The sequence below is a fragment of the Lemur catta genome, chromosome 5 (assembly GCF_020740605.2).
Source record: "Lemur catta isolate mLemCat1 chromosome 5, mLemCat1.pri, whole genome shotgun sequence".
In the NCBI taxonomy this organism is placed as follows: Eukaryota; Metazoa; Chordata; class Mammalia; order Primates; family Lemuridae; genus Lemur; species Lemur catta.
The window spans coordinates 73,498,757-73,517,822 of NC_059132.1; the positions used below are offsets into that span (position 1 = coordinate 73,498,757).

General features: G+C 40.0%; 1 protein-coding gene across 4 annotated transcripts in view; it reads left to right on the top strand.

The window, feature by feature from the left end:
* Nucleotides 1–19,066, top strand: part of DCLK2 (doublecortin like kinase 2) — a 153,228-nt gene that overhangs the window by 91,682 nt on the left and 42,480 nt on the right. For all 4 annotated transcript variants that reach the window (XR_006735373.1, XM_045552102.1, XM_045552104.1 and 1 more), the window contains exons 4-5: nucleotides 11,135–11,236; nucleotides 17,588–17,682. Coding sequence is in view for 3 of the 4 variants with exons in the window: in XM_045552102.1 (XP_045408058.1) it covers nucleotides 11,135–11,236; nucleotides 17,588–17,682 (197 nt within the window). In the remaining variant the exon portion in view is untranslated. The remainder of the gene's footprint in view (nucleotides 1–11,134; nucleotides 11,237–17,587; nucleotides 17,683–19,066) is intronic.

Here is a 19,066-nt window from a genome sequence, read left to right on the forward strand (position 1 = left end):
ATATAGTCTAGATGTGTAGTGGGCTGTGCCATCTAGATTTATATGAGTACACTCTTATCATGTTCACACAATGGTGAAATTCTCTAATGATGGCATTTCTTAGAACATATCCTTGTCGTTAAGTGACATATGACTGCATTTAGAAAAAAAATCATCATAGGTGGAACAAAAAAAAAAAAGAAATCCTCTTTTCTTGATTTTAGCCAGTATATATAGTTTTCAACTATTTTGCAATAATCTCAGTGATTTCAAATGTTATTCTGGGAGTATTGCTTTACCCTGTTGTCTTAAATAACCTTAAACCTATTTTGGTAATAGTGATTATTTTAGCTCATAGTGAAGTCAATTTCAGCTTTAAATGAGGTAAAATTATACACACACATAACATTTCACAGAGGAGCAGGATTTTAGAAATATAGTCTTGCTCTTTAATTCCATAGATGAGGAAAGTTGGCTTTTAAAAAATTATGGATAGTAGGCCACTTCCAGTTGTAGTGGTTTTGACAGTCCAGAATTAGAGAAATATATTACCAAATAAATACAGTGATGTCAGGTTTTAGTCTGAAGTGTTGGTTCTTAGTGGGTTCATGACCAAAGAGTGGCCAGACACATCAAAGTAAGCATGAAAAATGAGGTTATTGAGGAGAGAAAGATAGGATTATAGAGCCAAGAGCAAGACATAGGTTCACAGAGCATGGTACATACTCCATGACTGGACCCATTGTCATAGCAAAGAGAGAGCAAAAGGGGTTGGTTATGGTGTATGACTTGTTTTATAGTGTCTGGATTGGGATGTCCCTTTGGCTCAAAGGTCACCATAGAACCATTTTGATTGGACAGTTGGAGTTGCATGACCTGAGTCTTGACTACCCATGCAGGTTGTTCTAGGTCAATTTTTGGACTCTGTGGTACGTATGCTACTTGGCCCATGGGCTAGAGAGTCCTCTGCATTCTTTTGCAGCTGGCGTGCGAAGTTATGATTGGCCATTCATAGGGTATTCCCTCCTGCCCCAGGTATGGCAGTTGCTCAGGAAAGGGTTAGGGTGGACTAGAACCAAGATGGGGGTCTGGGGCCCACCCTTGTGCTTCTTCCCAGGTGGGGCAATTGCACCAAAGCAACAGCACCCACTTTTGTCCCGAGGAGACCCAGAATCCCTTGCTATCTACCTAATACATAGGCTTTTAAAAATCTGAGACGTTACAGTCTGTGCTACCAAAATTCCTCCTGTAATTCTTTCTTGTTACACTATATCAGTTACCTATATGTTTGGGGCTCATTTCTCTACTCTTAGTTTATTTTCTGTTTTGTTTTTCACCTCTGGCAAATTTATTTGAGGTTTTCTATATCGTATTATTCTATTGGGCGGGCCCTACTTTAGGCTGGTAACACCACCAGAAAGTCCTTAATTGTAAATAATGTCCTTTTGTGTTATCTGTGCTAATGCTTTCATTCCTGTGTGATTCAGGTTAAATGAAATATGCATATTATCTGTCTTTTACATCTTAATTTGAGATTTAGTTTTGTAATATAACTTACATGTCAGTAGTCATTTTGGAAATTGACACACTGAAACTAATTATGTTCTGGGTTGTAAAGTTAATTGGGATAATAATAATGACGTAGGAGAGCCAAGGGAAAAGGCAGCCGCATTTTTTCAACACGTGTGTATGGGGGAGAATCACAGAGTGATTGCCCATCCCCCAAAAGGTTCTGAAGTTTAGCATGGCCAAACAGGTTATGGGCCTGGGGAGAATGAATTCTGCTGAGGGACAATGAGGGATTGTTTGGGAGAATGGATGGATCTGGGAACAGAGATTAACTTTTGTAAATAGTTCTCTTTGACAGTGAAAGGGTCTGTTCAGGTGTGGTTACCTTCGTGATCTTACAGGGAAGGGAAGAATAAACAATTGTTCTCCTGGGTGGGTCTGGATCTTAGGCAGAAGAAGGAACTTCAGCTTCTTTAGAAAAGACAGGGAAAGGAGGTCAAAGACACTTTGAGGCTTCTTCTGTATGTCAAAGCTCCATCTTTTGGGGTATTGGCTTCTGAGCCACAACAATAATAAAACATTTGTTGAGCACTTACTATGGGTGTACAGGCATTGTACTCAGTGCTGTTTGTGTATGTCATACATTTGCCTAAACTGGTTGGATCACTTGCAGTTTTTGGTGGTGATGATTGATGGCCTCCAGTAGTTAGAGGTTGGTGAGAGCCATTCTTCCCTTTTGATCTCTAGTCACTTAACCTTCTGCAAAGTGGGAATCATAATGGCTATTTTATAAGGTTTTGTGAGGATTAAATGAATTAACATAATGTCATGCAGTTAGAAGGGTGTCTGGTGCCTATCACATAGTATGTGTCTACTGCTATTTCGTTGTTACTGTTAATAATACTATTATGCCACCACTGTTACATGGTGATTTTACAGTTGATAGCAAGTCTCAGACCTAATTCTGCCACAGGTACATTTATTAGGGAGGCAAAGATTTTTTTTAAAAAAATCAGTTTGTTTTTTTTTTTTAAACATGTATTGTGATTTTGGTAAAATGAAGTCCCCCTCTGTCCTTTTAGGCTTCTGACAACATCTTGCATTAAATATCCATTCAAAATTCAGAATTCAGCTAACCTAATCTTAAATCATGTAACCACATCATCTGTTCAGACTAATGCAGGACTGGCTCCAGTTCCTCAACCTCTAGGGTATAGTGCTGAGGTTCTAAATTATTAGCTCTTTATGTTTACCAATCCTGCTCAAAACAGAGGCAGTGCCTTTAAGATGTTTCTAACTAATCCACACACCATACTTTTCAACAATGGATACTTTCTAACTAACATCCACAATGCTAATTAAGCAGAAGTTGCTCCTTTTGTGTAAGGTTTTGATTAGGGTCTTTGACATGCTAACTAGCCTCCCGTGGTGTGTACTTTCCTGATTAGTGTACTTCACATGTCAAGTTACTGCCTCTGGGGTATGGATTAAAACTAACCCACGTTTTAATCTTCCTGTATAAATTGCAGTATTTTAAAAGTAAATTACAGACAATATGTTATCTAATTTAATCCTTATAACAAGCATACGAAGCAGATTTTAATCCTTCCCAATTTGATAGGGAAGAAAACAGGCTTAGAATCTAACCAATGGGAGGAGAGAAGATGGCGGAGTGGAGGTGACCTCCTGGATTTGTGCTCCCGGAAAGGAAGGCATGGATCTCGACCTGCCACAACACTGGAGGATTGCTCCTCCACAGGAAGGGTGAGGTGAACCCACGGAGAATCACCGTCGGACACAGGGAACAGTAAAAAACAGAGGCGAGTGGGAAATCAGACCGAGATAATTTGGAGAGTGCGGGACGGAAAACAGAGAGCGGAGTGCGGGACGGCCGTACCTGCCTCACCGGACAGTGGGGCGGGTTCAGCCCCACAGCAAAGCGGCTTGATCTCCCCACTGACCCCCACATCCACTCGGTCAAGGATCTGACTGAAATCGGTGCAGAATCACCACGGGAGACCTGGAGCTCCGAGGACAGGTGACATAGGCGGGCGAGAGCTTGGACCCTGGCGGCTCTCCGGCGCCCTATCTCTTAAAGGGACAGACGCGGGCCTGCGCCGAGGCCAGGGGCCGCGAGCGTGAAATATTAAAACGGGACTTTTTTGCTTTTTTTTTACCCCTACGGCAGCTCTCCGGCTGGGGAGCTGCTGTGGGCCCTGGCGCCTGCCGAGCTCTGAACGCTCTCCCCGGGCGCCTGCAACCGGCGGATGCGCGGTCGCCATCTTGGTTCCCACAGCTAAGCCTCTGACGCGTCTCTGGAGCCCTATCTCTTAAAGGGACAGACGCGGGCCTGAGCTGAAGCGAGGGGCCGCGAGCGTGAAATATTAAAGCGGGACTTTTTTTGCTTTTTTCTGCCCCCACGGCAGCTCTCCGGCTGGGGAGCTACTGTGGGCCCTGGCGCCTGCCGAGCTCTGAACGCTCTCCCCGGGCGCCTGCAACCGGCGGATGCGCGGTCGCCATCTTGGTTCCCACAGCTAAGCCTCTGGTGGCGCTCCGGCGCCCTATCTCTTAAAGGGACAGACGCGGGCCTGCGCCGAGGCGAGGGGCCGCGAGTGTGAAATATTAAAGCGAGATTTTTTCTTTCTTTTTTTTTTTTTTTTTTTATTTTATTTCCCTCTTTCTTTCTTTCTTTCTTTCTCTTCTCTTTCTTGTTTTCTCTTTATTCTCCTTGTTATTCATACTGTTTCTCTCTCTCTCTTTTTTTTTTTTTTATTTTATTTCTCTCTTTCTTTCTTTCTCTTTTCATTCTTGTTTTCTCTTTATTCTCCTTGTTATTCATATTGTTTCTCTCTCTCTCTTTTTTTTTTTTTCTTTTTTTTCTTTTTTCCTTTCCGGTGGCCCTCCAGCCCAAGAGCTACTGTATACTCCTGAGTGCTCCAGACCCCCAGGTCTGATTCCTATTGGTCCCTGAATATTGCCCCCCAGTACCAGCGAACTGCGGGTGGGCAGCAGCAATTGTGAGGGCCAAGGTCTAACTGCTGCAGAGCCATAGGGTGCCAGGCGGCTCCCCAGGAGGCTCCATCCCCTGATCCATAGACCCTCTCCAGGTCCCCTTCCCAGGTGTGAACACTGAGTGCTTCCCCAGACGCAAGAGTGTGGAGCCTGGACCTTGGGAACACTGGGACAGTGTAGACCCTTGCCCGTGGGAGCTGCAGCAGCTGGGGCACTGAGGGAGTGAGGGCACTGCCTCCTCTGCCTAGCCAGTGTCTTTCCTGCAGAAAGAGACAGAAACCACACATCCAGAGGAAGAACCAAAAGTCAGGGGGGGAAGAAGAAGGAAGAGGAAGAGAGAGGAAGGGAGGAAGGAGGGAGAAGAAAAAAAAAAAGAAAAAGAAGAAGGAAGGGAAAGAAAAAGAGAGGGAGAAGAGGCTTTCTGCTTGCAAATAGTGTGAATCCTGCCTACTAACTGAAAGTCCACAACACAGTGATTTAACTTGCCAAACTGGTCTTAGGTCAAGCCAACCCTCTGGGGGTGGACCCATCAGAAGCAGTCCCCCAACTGAGATAGAAAAAAGAAACTCTAAACAGCACACAACAGTCTCCCCCTATAGATAAAGGAAGCAACATTCCTAGACTGTTCCACAGCCTAAGAACAGAGTACAAGACGTGCTGTTAACTAGACTAAAGCTGTGAGAAAAGATCTAACGATAGAGCCAGATGGGAAGGGCTCAGCGGAAAAATATGGGGAGCACAAAAAACCAAACGGAAACCTCGCCCCCCAAAGAGAAATACCAACTCTCCTCCAATTGGCACAAGCCAGTTTCAGAATACCAACATGTTACCAGAAGAATTTCAGTCTTGGGTTATAAATAAGCTGAATGATATACAAGAAAAAATTGATATCCACCGCAAAGAAACCGCAAAAAAATTCCAGGATTTGGAAGAAAAATTCACTAAAGAAATAGACGTATTGAAAAAAAACCAAACTGAACTCCTAGAAATGAGGGATTTATTCAGGGAGCTACAAAACACAGTGGAAAGTCTCAAGAACAGGGTAGATCAAATAGAAGACAGAATCTCAGAAATCGAAGATAACTCTTTCCAATTAAATAAGACAGTCACAGAGATAGAGCAAAGAAATAAGAAAAAAGATCAGAGTCTTCAAGAAATGTGGGATTATGTGAAGAAACCTAATGTGAGAGTTATAGGCATCCCTGAAGGTGAAGAAGATAATAAGCAAGGGCTGGATAAACTATTTGAAGACATAATAGAAGAAAATTTCCCAGGCCTTGCTAAAACTTTAGATATACAGGTTCAAGAAGCTCAAAGAACCCCTGGTAGATTCATAGCAAATAGGAAAACACCACGCCACGTAGTCGTCAGACTGACCAAAATATCCACTAAAGAGACACTTCTTCGAGCTGTAAGGAGAAAGAAACAAGTAACATACAAAGGGAGACCCATTAGAATTACGCCAGATTTCTCAAATGAAACTTTACAAGCAAGAAGAAGTTGGGGCCCCATTCTCACTCTTCTGAAACAGAATAATGCCCAGCCTAGAATCTTGTACCCAGCTAAGCTAAGCTTTCTATATGAAGGAGAAATTAAGACATTCTCAGATAAACAAGGACTGAGGGAATTCACCAAGACAAGACCACCCCTCCAAGAAGTACTCAAAAGAGAGTTACACACGGATCATCACAACAAAGGCCCACGAATGTAAAGCCACCCAAGAACTAAAGATCAAATTCTAGCCACCACAATGGCTCAAGAGAGAAAACATAGAAAAGAAGTTCTACCCAATAAGATAAACAGAAATCTGTCCCAATTATCAGTTCTCTCACTAAATGTCAATGGCCTGAATTCCCCACTCAAGAGACATAGACTGGGCCAATGGATAAAAAAACACAAACCAAGTATCTGCTGCCTTCAGGAAACACACTTAACCGGCAAAGATGCATTTAGACTGAAAATAAAAGGATGGAACTTGATATTTCAAGCAAATGGTAGCCAAAAGAAAGCTGGTGTGGCAGTTTTAATTTCCAATAACTTAGTCTTTAAACCAACAAAAGTAATAAAAGACAAAGACGGTTACTACATACTGGTGAAAGGCACAATTCAACAAGAAGACATAACCATACTTAATATATATACACCCAATCTAGGTGCACCCAGATTCATAAAGCAAATCCTACTCGATCTAAACCAAATGATAGACAACAACACTTTAATAGTTGGAGACTTTAACACCCCACTGACAGCACAGGACAGATCCTCCAAGCAGAAAATAAGCAAAGACATAGTAGACTTAAACAGAAGGCTAGAGCAAATGGGCCTGACTGACATCTACAGGACATTCTACCCTAAATCCACTGAATATACATTCTTCTCATCGGCTCACGGAACATTCTCTAAGATTGACCATATCCTAGGCCATAAAGCAAGTCTTAAAAAAATTAAAAAAATAGAAATCATACCCTGCATCTTCTCAGACCACAATGGAATAAAAGTAATAATGAACCCTAACAGGAACTCTCATTCCTACTCAAGGTCATGGAAGCTAAACAACCTTCTTCTGAATAACAATTTTGTAAAAGAAGAAATTAAGTCAGAAATCAAAACATTCTTTGAATTAAACGACAAAGGTGACACAACTTATCAAAATCTATGGGATGCAGCTAAAGCAGTCCTGAGAGGAAAATTCATTTCCATAAATGCTTATTTCAAAAAGACAGACAACTTACAAATAGACAACTTAATGAATAGACTCAAAGAGCTGGAGAAAGAAGAACAGACTGACCCCAAACCCAGCAGAAGGCGAGAAATTGTTAAGATCAAATCAGAATTAAATGAAAAAGACAACAAAAATACTATAAGGGAAATTAATAAAACAAAAAGTTGGTTCTTTGAAAAGATAAATAAAATAGACACACCACTGGCTAGACTAACCAAGAGCAGAAAAGAAAAATCTTTAATAACTTCCATCAGGAACATGAAAGGAGAAATCACAACCGAAGCCACAGAGATACATGACATTATCTATGAATATTACAAAAATCTTTATGCACACAAATTGGAAAATGAGGAGGAAATGGACAAATTTTTAGAAACACACAGCCTTCCCAAGCTCAATCAGGAAGAAATAGAATTCCTGAATAGACCAATATCAAGAACTGAAATTGAAACAGCAATAAAAAACCTTCCCAAAAAGAAAAGCCCTGGTCCAGATGGGTTCACACCTGAATTTTACCATACATACAAAGATGAACTGGTGCCCATCCTACATAAACTATTCTTCAATATTGAGAAGGATGGAATTCTCCCCAACACATTCTACCAAGCTAATATAACATTGATACCAAAACCAGGAAAGGATGCAACAAAAAAAGAAAACTACAGACCAATTTCTCTCATGAACGTAGATGCAAAAATTCTCAATAAAATTCTAGCAAATCGTATCCAAGTGCTGATTAAAAAAATAATTCATCACGACCAAGTAGGCTTCATCCCAGAGATGCAGGGGTGGTTCAACATACGAAAATCTATAAATGTAATTAACCACATAAATAGAAGCAAAAATAAAGACCATATGATCCTCTCAATAGATGCAGAAAAAGCATTTGACAAAATTCAACACCCTTTTATGATAAAAACACTTAACAACATAGGCATAAATGGGACCTACCTAAAAATAATACAAGCCATATATGACAAACCCACAGCCAACATCATACTGAATGGGGAAAAATTGAAAGCATTCCCACTCAGAACTGGAACCAGACAAGGCTGCCCACTGTCCCCATTACTTTTCAACATTGTATTGGAAGTCCTTGCGAGAGCTATCAGACAAGAGAGCAGAATCAAAGGTGTCCAAATAGGGACAGAAGAGATCAAACTCTCACTCTTCGCTGATGATATGATGTTGTATCTGGAAAACCCCAAGGACTCAACCAAGAGACTCCTGGAATTAATTAACGAATTCAGTAATGTCTCAGGTTACAAAGTCAATACACACAAATCAGAGGCATTCATATATGCCAATACCATTCAATTGGAGAACCAAATTAAGGACTCAATACCTTTCAAAATAGCAACAAAGAAAATAAAATATCTAGGAATATATTTAACTAAAGAGGTAAAGGACCTCTATAAAGAGAACTATGAAACGCTAAGGAAGGAAATTGCAGAACACGTAAATAAGTGGAAATCCATACCATGCTCATGGATTGGAAGAATTAACATCGTTAAAATGTCTATACTACCCAAAGTAATCTATAGATTCAATGCAATTCCTATTAAATTACCAACATCATTTTTCACAGACTTAGAAAAAATAATTATACACTTTGTATGGAAACAGAGAAGACCCCGTATAGCAAAAGCAATCTTAAGCAATAAAAACAAAATGGGAGGTATTGATTTGCCAGACTTCAAACTATACTACAAAGCTGTGGTGCTTAAAACTGCTTGGTATTGGCACAAGGGCAGGGACACAGACCAGTGGAACAGAACAGAAAACCCAAATATAAAACCATCCTCATATAATCATCTAATCTTTGACAAAATAGACAAAAAAATACTCTGGGGACAAGAGTCCCTATTCAATAAATGGTGCTGGGAAAACTGGATAGCCACATGTAGAAGACTGAAACAGGACCCACAGATTTCACCTCTCACAAAAATCAAATCACGGTGGATAACAGATTTAAACCTTAAATGGGAAACGATTAGAATTCTAGAAGAAAATGTAGGAAAGACTCTCACAGACGTTGGTCTAGGCAAAGAATTTATGAAGAAAACCCCTAAGGCAATTGCAGCAACAACAAAAATAAACGAATGGGACCTGATTAAATTAAAAAGCTTCTGCACAGCCAAAGAAACAGTCACGAAAATAAACAGACAGCCTACAGAATGGGAAAAAATTTTTGCATACTACACATCAGATAAAAGACTGATAACAAGAATCTATTTAGAACTCAGGAAAATCAGCAAGAAAAAATCAAACAATCCTATCAAAAAATGGGCAAAGGACATGAATAGAAATTTTTCAAAAGAAGACATAAGAATGGCCAAAAAACGTATCAAAAAATGCTCAACATCCCTAATCATCAGGGAAATGCAAATCAAAACCACAATGAGATACCACTTAACTCCGGTGAGAATGGCCTTTATCAAAAAATCCCAAAACAACACGTGTTGGCGTGGATGCGGAGAGACAGGAACACTCATACACTGCTGGTGGGAATGCAAACTAGTGCAACCCCTATGGAAAGCAATATGGAGATACCTTAAACAGATTCAAGTAGACCTACCATTTGATCCAGCAATTCCATTATTGGGCATATACCCAGAAGAACAAAAGTCATTTTTTAACAAAGACACCTGTACCCGAATGTTTATAGCAGCACAATTCACAATCGCAAAGATGTGGAAACAACCCAAGTGCCCATTGATCCACGAATGGATTAGTAAACTGTGGTATATGTATACCATGGAGTACTACTCAGCTATAAGAAATAACGATGATACGACATCTCTTTGGTTCTCCTGGAGAGAGCTGGAACCCATTATACTAAGTGAAGTATCCAAAGAATGGAAAAACAAGCATCCCATGTACTCACCAGAAAACTGGTTTCCCTGATCATCACCTAAATGTACATCAGGGAAGGATACCAATTGGATATCAGACTGGGATGGGGGGGGTGGGGGGAGGGGATGGGTGTATGCCTACATGACGAGTGCATTGCGCACCCTCTGGGGAATGGTCATGCTTGAGGGTGCAGACCCGGGGAGGTGGGGGGGGAGGGGATCGAGGTATGAATACATGGCGAGTGCCAGGCGCACTGTCTGGAGAGTGGGAGCGGACGCGCTTGGGACTCTGACTCGGGGGGATGGGCGGGACAGGGACAATGTATATGATCTGAACTTATGTACCCCCATGATGAGCTGAAATAAAAAAAAAATATATTATATAAAAAAAAAAAAAAAAAAAAAAGAATCTAACCAATGTACCCCACTTAGCAAATGTCAGATCCATGATGCATCCAAAATCTGCATGACTCCAAAACCCAAGTTCTCAGTTATTCAAATTAGAAGCAATTATTTTTAGCTATAATTACTGTTGGTACTCTGAATACTGTTTTATGTGGTCATTTAGGGAAAGACCAGTAATTGTTTAAAGATAGTTTCCTCATTTTTGATGCTTCATACTTTGGGAAGATGGAAAATAAGACAGTAAGGGGTTCATAAGTTGTAGTCTCATACCCTTTCAAAATAAGACAGTCAAAAAGTTGGAGAAGATAGTAAGACTGTAGTCTTTGCCTATCAATGCTACTGATTAACAAAGAAAAGTTGTGCGTGTGTGGATTACTGTGCCTGTGTGTGTGTGTGTGTGTCAAGTTAGGACATTGGGATTTCTGTGTTCATTTAGAGCTCCAGCTGGAACAATGAGGTGGTGTCACAGGTGTGTAGCCTGAATGAAGATAACCTCAGATGTACTGTTGGGATCGTTGCTTTGTATGTTAAATTAACAGTAATAGAGAAATGATCAGATACTGGTTCTAGGCAGTAAACTACAATCACATGTAATCTCCCTTTGGTCAGTATTAACACCAGATTTATTTAATGCACTTTTGTTCTTTTCTAGAATGCCGTGTCCTGAAGTCGTCTTATTCTAGATCCTCAGCTGTTAAGTATTCTGGATCCAAAAGCCCTGGGCCCTCTCGACGCAGCAAATCACCAGCTTCAGGTAGTTAATGGAAAGGAATACATGGTCGTAGAAGGCACAGATCATTTTCCTTTAGTTTTCTTAGTTGTTATGAGCTAATAGTCTTTGCCAGGCTCATGTGCAGCCTGATTCTGGAATAACGTCTAGAAAATATGACTTTTAAAACCAAAAAGATAAGTGAGTTTCCCAAAGTTATAATAATTCTTCTGAGAGACCTGTGTGTTTTTGTTCTGACACATTTTGAAAGCAGCCTGATTATCTAGAGACTTCCAGTATTTACATAGCAGTGTTTCACATTTTGATCACTGTATACTGCACTTTGAATTTTGTGCTATATGATTATAGGTACTTATTTTCTTAATATTAATTCTTGTTGTTCTAAAACACATACACTGTACAGACATGTATTTACTTGACAGACTTCCACTGGCTTTTCCTTCATCAAGCAGTATAATAGTAGCAACAAGTATTGTTGAAAAGTGGTACTTAAGAGTCAGGCTTAAGTAATTAAATTTCTTTCAGATCTTAAGCCTATAAACTTGTTATAATTTGGACGGTTTTGTCATTTTTAAAAGCTAAAAACATCATAAATATCTCCATATATTGATTCTGTGGGTTTGTTTCTGATAATTAAGAATAAATTTGTTGATATCATTTCCCATTAAGGAGAGAATAGTGAAAAACCATGATTTTGCAGGTGGGGAATCTGGAATGTGTGACAGTATTATCAATGAAAACCGTCTCAAGTATCAGCCTTTATCAGAGGCCAAGTGTTTTGGACATTCTGCTTTTCACCCCTTTCCCTTCCAAACCTACCCACTTTCTTTAGGGCAGGTTGTTTTACCCTTCTTTTGTGTACACATTTAGACCTGCTGAATAACCGCTCTCCTTACTGTCTTCTGCTTTGTGTATACTGCATGTGTACAGTAAGGAGGGGTGGCCACTACTCCAGTGCCTATGCTACCGCCAAATCCCCAGGTGAGCCATGATTATTATGGCTGTGTTGCTCTGCTGGGTTTTTGTTTTTGTCTTTAGACACATTTCTGTTTCCTTTTGCTCCATTTCCATGAATGTATCTGGCTTATTCCAGTGCACATCTGTGTGGTATGAAATGCTTCACAATGCATAGGATACTTCTGCCTCTTTCTTTTGTTAGAGAACTGGTGATCATCAGAAGATTGCCAAGTGCATGTCTGGTATAGTCAAAAACACAAAGTGGTCGAGGAGGCACATTGCCTCAAGGGGTCTATCTTCTAGTTAATTCTAGAAAATCTTCTGTTAACTGAAAACGGCTAAAGTTTTTTGGGAATATGAAAATGTCAATAGAAACAATTGTACTTTTCTGTCCTTATCTCCCCCCATTCTGGGGCTAAGTGCATGTATGTTGAGGGGTAGTGAGTGAGGAATCATTAAACTCTTAGAAGCCAAAGTACTTCATAATAGCATAGACCAGAGTAGGATTAGGAGGTATTTCTTGTACATACAAGGAGGTAGCACTGCAGTCTTTCTAATTGTCAAACTATTTCCCTAAAGTTATAGGTTAAACATAGTTTCTCTAAAAATATGACAATTGACAACATAACATGCATATTTTTAACTGAAGATAATGTCTCTGCTGTTCCCCTTATTTCAAATTTTATTGTGCTCTCTGTAAAGTGTCTTAAAACTGGGAAACCTAATATAATATGAAATTTGCATAAACACACTGTCCTGGGCTAATCATATGGTAGATGTAGATTTTTGCCAGGTTCCTAGCTACTGTTTTTGGCGATACGTTTACAGATGCTTATCACATCAGGGAAATGATTAAATAAAAGCAGGGAAAATGGTTCAAGAATCAAGTATGAGTAATTCAATTTTGTTTCCCCCGAGGGCCAAAGAGGAAAATTAACATATTGAACTAAAAACATGTATTATAGCCACGTTTCTCCTACAGACCAACTGTTCCATCATATAGCCTAATAAATGTATGAATAATTCTTCTTAATGTGAATTTAGAATGCTTAGAAATTAAGAAAAATCATAGCATTCTAGTATACAAAATTTTTAACTGAATACATATTTGTTTTTTTGTTTGTTTTGTTTTTGAGACAGAGTCTTGCTCTGTTGCCCTGGGTAGAGGTAGAGTTTGCCGTGGGATCAGCGTAGCTCACAGCATCCTCAAACTCCTGGGCTCAAGCAATCCTCTTGCCTCAGCCTCCAAGTAGCTGGGACTACAGGTGTGCACCACTGCACTCGGCTAATTTTTTCTATTTTTAATAGAGATGGGGTCTCGCTCTTGCTCAGGTTGGTCTCAAACTCCTAAGCTCAAGTTGATCCTCCTGCCTCTGCTTCCCAGAGTGCTAGGATTATAGGGGTGAGCCACCGTGCCCGGCCCGACTGAGTACATATTTGGGTTAATAGAGTTAGGCCCCAAGTTCATTAAGTAAAGGTTGTGAGATTTTAAAATCACATTTCAGAGAGCGAATGGTCTTTCTTTATAAGAGATCCAAAGTGTGTTCAGCACTTACTGCAGTTACAGAAAACTGAAAGCCTGAGTCAACTGCTGGGACTTCAGTGTGGTTCTGAAGAAAGCTACTCCATTTATCTATATAGCGTTTTCTTTTTTCCACCAGGAAGGGGAGAGAGTTTTGTATTATTAAAATTACAGTACCCTGGAATAGTATTGCTTTTACAGACTCTGCTTTTTAGCCTATGTAATACCTATTACCATTTAAAAACTTCCATGGGACAAATGGGAATTTCAAATAGAGCTCGTAACTTTGTAAACATAATATTGTACTTTTTCAATATTGGGACAGAAGTACTGCTTTGAGTGAAGTCTTCTAGTTGACTAAATCCTTCAACAAAACTTACCAAAATAGCTAATAGTATGTAATAAACATATAGACATTAAGCTGGGCAACATAAATGTGTAAATGGTTACCATAGTTTGAGTCTCAAATTTTTGTTTTAGGTTTTTAGCTTGTGAATCTTTCATAGTCTGCCAAGATAAAATGTATTCAGAGAGAGCAAACAAAAACCCCCAAGTTTATTTCTTCCCTTAGAGTTGAGAGGAGAGAAACAAAATTTAGGGAGAGAAAATCCAGGGTGTAGCGGCGGCGTGGGGCAGGGGGAAGGTGCCGGCTGCCTGTTCCAGCCCTGGTCAGTGGGCACCACCTGGCTCTGTCCAGGGTCGCATTCAGACTCTCCAAACTGGAGAAATGTGCAAGGGAGTGAAAATAAGAGCCACTCATTAGAGAACATTTTTTTTAGAACCTTCCAGATGCTATCAAAAAACTTAGAAGGCTACATGTGATTAGTATGTCTTTAGGATGAAAGTTATTTTGGGGAAAATACAGACATGTAGTTATTGACACAAGTTAAATTCCTGGCAGTGAGTTTTGTTAAGAAACTCTGCTTAGGCAGGGGTGTGTCTTTAGGAAGACTGGTTTGCGACAGAGATCACCATCTGCAGGAACTGCTTTTTGTCCTTTAGTCTCTTGTCACCATTCCAAGGGAGCCTTTGCCATGAATGTGCCATCCAGAATACCAGTGAAAGCTAAGGGTACTTATTGATTAGGAACTGGTTACCTATGCAGGTTGCTGTGTGGGATGGAGTGGGGGAAAAAGAGGAAATCAGTCCCAGCTCATGGCAAGCTTGCTGGTTTATTGCCCATAATAATCTACATTTTTTTTTTTTTTTTTAAGAGATGGGGTCTTGTTCTGTCACCCAGGCTGGAGTGTGGTAGTACGGTCAGAGCTTACTGCAGCCTTGAACACCTGGGCTCAAGCAATCCTTCTGCCTCAGCATCCCAAGTAGCTAGGACTACAGGCATGTGCCACTGTGCCTGGCTAATTTTTAAAGTTTTTTTTTTTTTAAGACATAGGGGTCTCACTGTGTTGCCCAGGCTGGTCTCGAACTCCTGGCCTCAAATGAATCTCTCGCCTCGGCCTCCCAGAGTGCTGGCAAGTGTGAGCTGCTGTGCCTGCCCAGTAATCTCTATTTTATGTGAATCCCTTTTAAAGAGTTTTTTTTTTTTTTTTGGAGACAGAGTCTCACTCTGTTGCCCGGGCTAGAGTGCCATGGTGTCAGTCTAGCTCACAGCAACCTCAGACTCCTGGGCTCAAGCAATCTTCCTGCCTCAGCCTCCCTCCCAAGTAGCTGGGACTACAGGCATGAGCCACCATGCCCGGCTAATTTTTCTAAAAAGACTTTGTTCTTTAGAGCAGTTTTAGGTTCACAGCCAAATTGAATGGAAGATACAAATTTCTTACTTACCTCCTTCCCCTAAACATGCATAACCTCTTCTGTCATCAGTATCCCCCATTAGAGTGATACATTTGTAACAACTGTTGAATGTACATTAACACATCATTGTCACCCAAGGTCCATTACATTAGGGTTCACTCTTAGTGTTATACATTTGATGGGTTTGGACAAAATTATAATGACATATATCCACCGTTATAGTATCATACAGAGTAGTTCCATTGCCCTAAAAATCCTTTGTGTTCTACCTTTCAAAGAATTTTTTTAAAAGAAAGAATATTAGGCCGGGCGCGGTGGCTCACGCCTGTAATCCTAGCACTCTGGGAGGCTGAGGCGGGTGGATCGCTCGAGGTCAGGAGTTCGAGACCAGCCTGAGCAAGAGTGAGATCCCGTCTCTACCAAAAATAGAAAGAAATGATTTGGACAGCTAAAAATCTATATAGAAAAAAATTAGCCGGGCATGGTGGCGCATGCCTGTAGTCTCAGCTACTCGGGAGGCTGAGGCAGTAGGATCGCTTAAGCCCAGGAGTTTGAGGTTGCTGTGAGCTAGGCTGATGCCACGGCACTCACTCTAGCCCGGGTGACAAAGCGAGACTCTGTCTCAAAAAAAAAAAAAAAAAAAAAAAAAAAAGAATATTAATTGAAATTTCACTTAATTGAGAAATAACCAGGGCTTTTGAATATTCTTACATGTTTTTAATTATATAGTTAGTTGTGTTTTACGTAGATTCTAAGTACCCACATATATTTGCTAAGAAAATCTAGATAACTGACCATTATTTTTGAATAAGTGGTTTTGAGTCAGAAATATTAAAGTTTTGAAATCTAAAAATTACTGAAAATTTCTTTGTCTTCACTGAATTTTTTAAACGAACAGTACACTAAACAAACATGACTTCATAAGCCCAGATATCCCTGTTTAGAGGCAATTCATCTAATCATTAATACTTGTTGATCCAGGATTTCTGCCTTTGCTCTAGGACAGGTGCTCACTTTTTTGAGTTATCTATTCAGGGCCTTTACTTCTGCATTTGGCTTTTTATACTTATCATCATCATCTAAAATAATAGTTGTCTGCTTTCTCACATTGGAAAAAAAAAAAAGGGGGGGGCAGACAGACTTCTCTTTCCTTTCCATAAAGATGCATGGCAGTTTTCATCTACTCTGGGCAAAAGCTTTTAAGATGCATAGTAAAAGATTACAAATACTCTTTAGAGGAGAAAAACATACCATTACTAGATGTTAACTCCCAGCTTTGTGAAATCACTACAGCAATGGATACAAATGATAGGAGTAAGCATAGTAAGTCATTCTGAAATGTCTGACCAGAGTTCTGTGATACAGAATCTGCAGATTTCACCTTCCTCTCTAAACAATAGTGGCCATACTCTTCCTAGCATAGGATCTAAGTAGAGCTTTTAAACCAAAGAAGTGTGCGGAGGTTTGGAAAGGGTGCATAGAAAACTACCAAGATTTGCTAAATAATGGGGAAATTATGCTGTGAAGAAAAGAAAAATGGAAGGAATTAGAAATAAGTAGTCTATATAAAAAGAAAGTTGAAGAATGTCTTTTATGGCCTTCAAGCCAATAAGTAGGTATTAGAAAGAACACTACTAATAATTTTCCTTTTCCATTAAGAATATACTTAGAAAATGTATTTGGAATATGGTGTAATTGATTTAGGAGAGCCATGTGAACTTCTTGGTTACTCAGGTTGGTATACACCAAGACAGTGAATACTGGCGGTTATGAAGTGGCCTTCGTAGTAAACATTACAAATATGACAGCCATTCATTTCTCTACCATTGCTGGCAGGCAAGATATATGGGCTAGTTCTCATTCATATCTCTAATTCCATAATGTCTTTTATATTTGTTTATATCACTGTTGGAAAACTATTACTGAAAATCTGGTTTCACTATTTGTCTGATTTTTTTTTTTTTTTGTCTGTAATGCAATAAGGTACATTATTTTTGCTTTTTGCTGATTTGCCATCTGCTTTGAGCTTAAATGAATTGCAGCGTCATTGGAGCTATATTGTGCATGCACTAAGTGTTTTTATATGATCCGGTGGTTGCAGGTTTTAATGACCTCTGTCTCTTTTGTTGTCTCATGGTCAGTTAATGGAACTCCCAGCAGCCAACTTTCCACTCCTAAATCTACGAAATCCTCCAGTTCCTCCCCAACTAGCCCAGGAAGTTTCAGAGGATTAAAGGTATGAAATAGGATATGTGGCGTGTTTGTGTGATTTTTGTTATTTTGAGTTGCATAGTTTAGCAGTTTAATTTGTTAATTAAAAAGGAAAGAGTTTAAGATTTGAAGCCAGGCAAACATGGCTTTGAATCCTGTGTTGGGTGGTAATTTTGTCCAGCTCACTTAACTCCCCTGAGCTGACGTTTCCTCATCTGTACAGTGGGAATACAGGGTTGTGGTTATGATTGAACATAATGTTGCTAAGCATAGTATCTAGTAGTTTTCCAATTATTATCAAAATGATTTGCAATGTTAAAGCCTTGGGAGAATGTCATGATTCTTTTAAAAACCTTATTTTGAATCATGGTTTTAATTTTGGTAATATAACTTGACTTTGTTAAAATCTAAAATAGAGTGAAATACTAGTATAATGTTTATACCTACAAGCGGTAAGAAGAAAAATGTGTTCATTTTTGGTGAGGAACTTAGAAATCTTAGATGTTGACTTTGATGTCCTAAAAATACAAAAAGTAACAACATGATTAGCAGTTGGTTTAATAAACTTTTACCTAATAGAGGAATGGAGCAAAACCAAATCTGCAAAATTCTGACAAGTTTTATTTGACTTAGTAGCTCCCAATAATTTAAATTTATAAGAGAAAACTTGCCTGGTAATATAGCAGTAAATAACTGGAATTAAAGGTTGAAAGTTTTCCTTTGTAGAAAAAATCAAATTGTCTGTATGGTAATGTGTTCTGAGAATACTGAAGTATACATGTCAGGTCTCCATCTGCTTCCCGCCCCGGGGGTTGAACACTGGGAGTAGAACACTGGCTGGCTTGGTTCACCAAATGTCAGGTCTCTATCTGGTTCCTGCGTCAGGAGTCCAACCTGGGCTGTGGCAGAGAGCACAGAAGAATCCTGACCACTAGACCAGGGCAGGTCTGCTGTCTGTCTTTGGTTCTTGGTGTGCTCTTGTCCGAGAATGACAAAGCAGAGTTTTACTGAGTAAAGGCAAGACAGATTCGCCACAGCCCGCCAGCAGGCCCCCTGTTGCTACAAGAGGGCCCTGACTGTTAGCTAAAGTTTTCCTGTGGTGTTGTCTGGGTTGGACCCTCCCCATCAGGTGTGGCTTATTCATCACCTTGATGGACAGGTGTTAGTTATATAACCTGAGTCTCACTGTGCATTTGGATTTCCTGAGAGCCTCTCTGAAAGTCCTGGTGGGAGTAGGGTGGCAAAACTGCAATGCAGATTTATGCTAATGAATGATAATTGGCCCGAGGTTACTTTTGGTCATCTTCCAGACCCTGCTGTGCCTGCCCTGCTTGGCTTTTTAGGAATTTCTTCTTCCGGATTCCTGCTTGCTTTTGCAGTTAGCCTGCTGAGTTCTGATTGACAGTGCT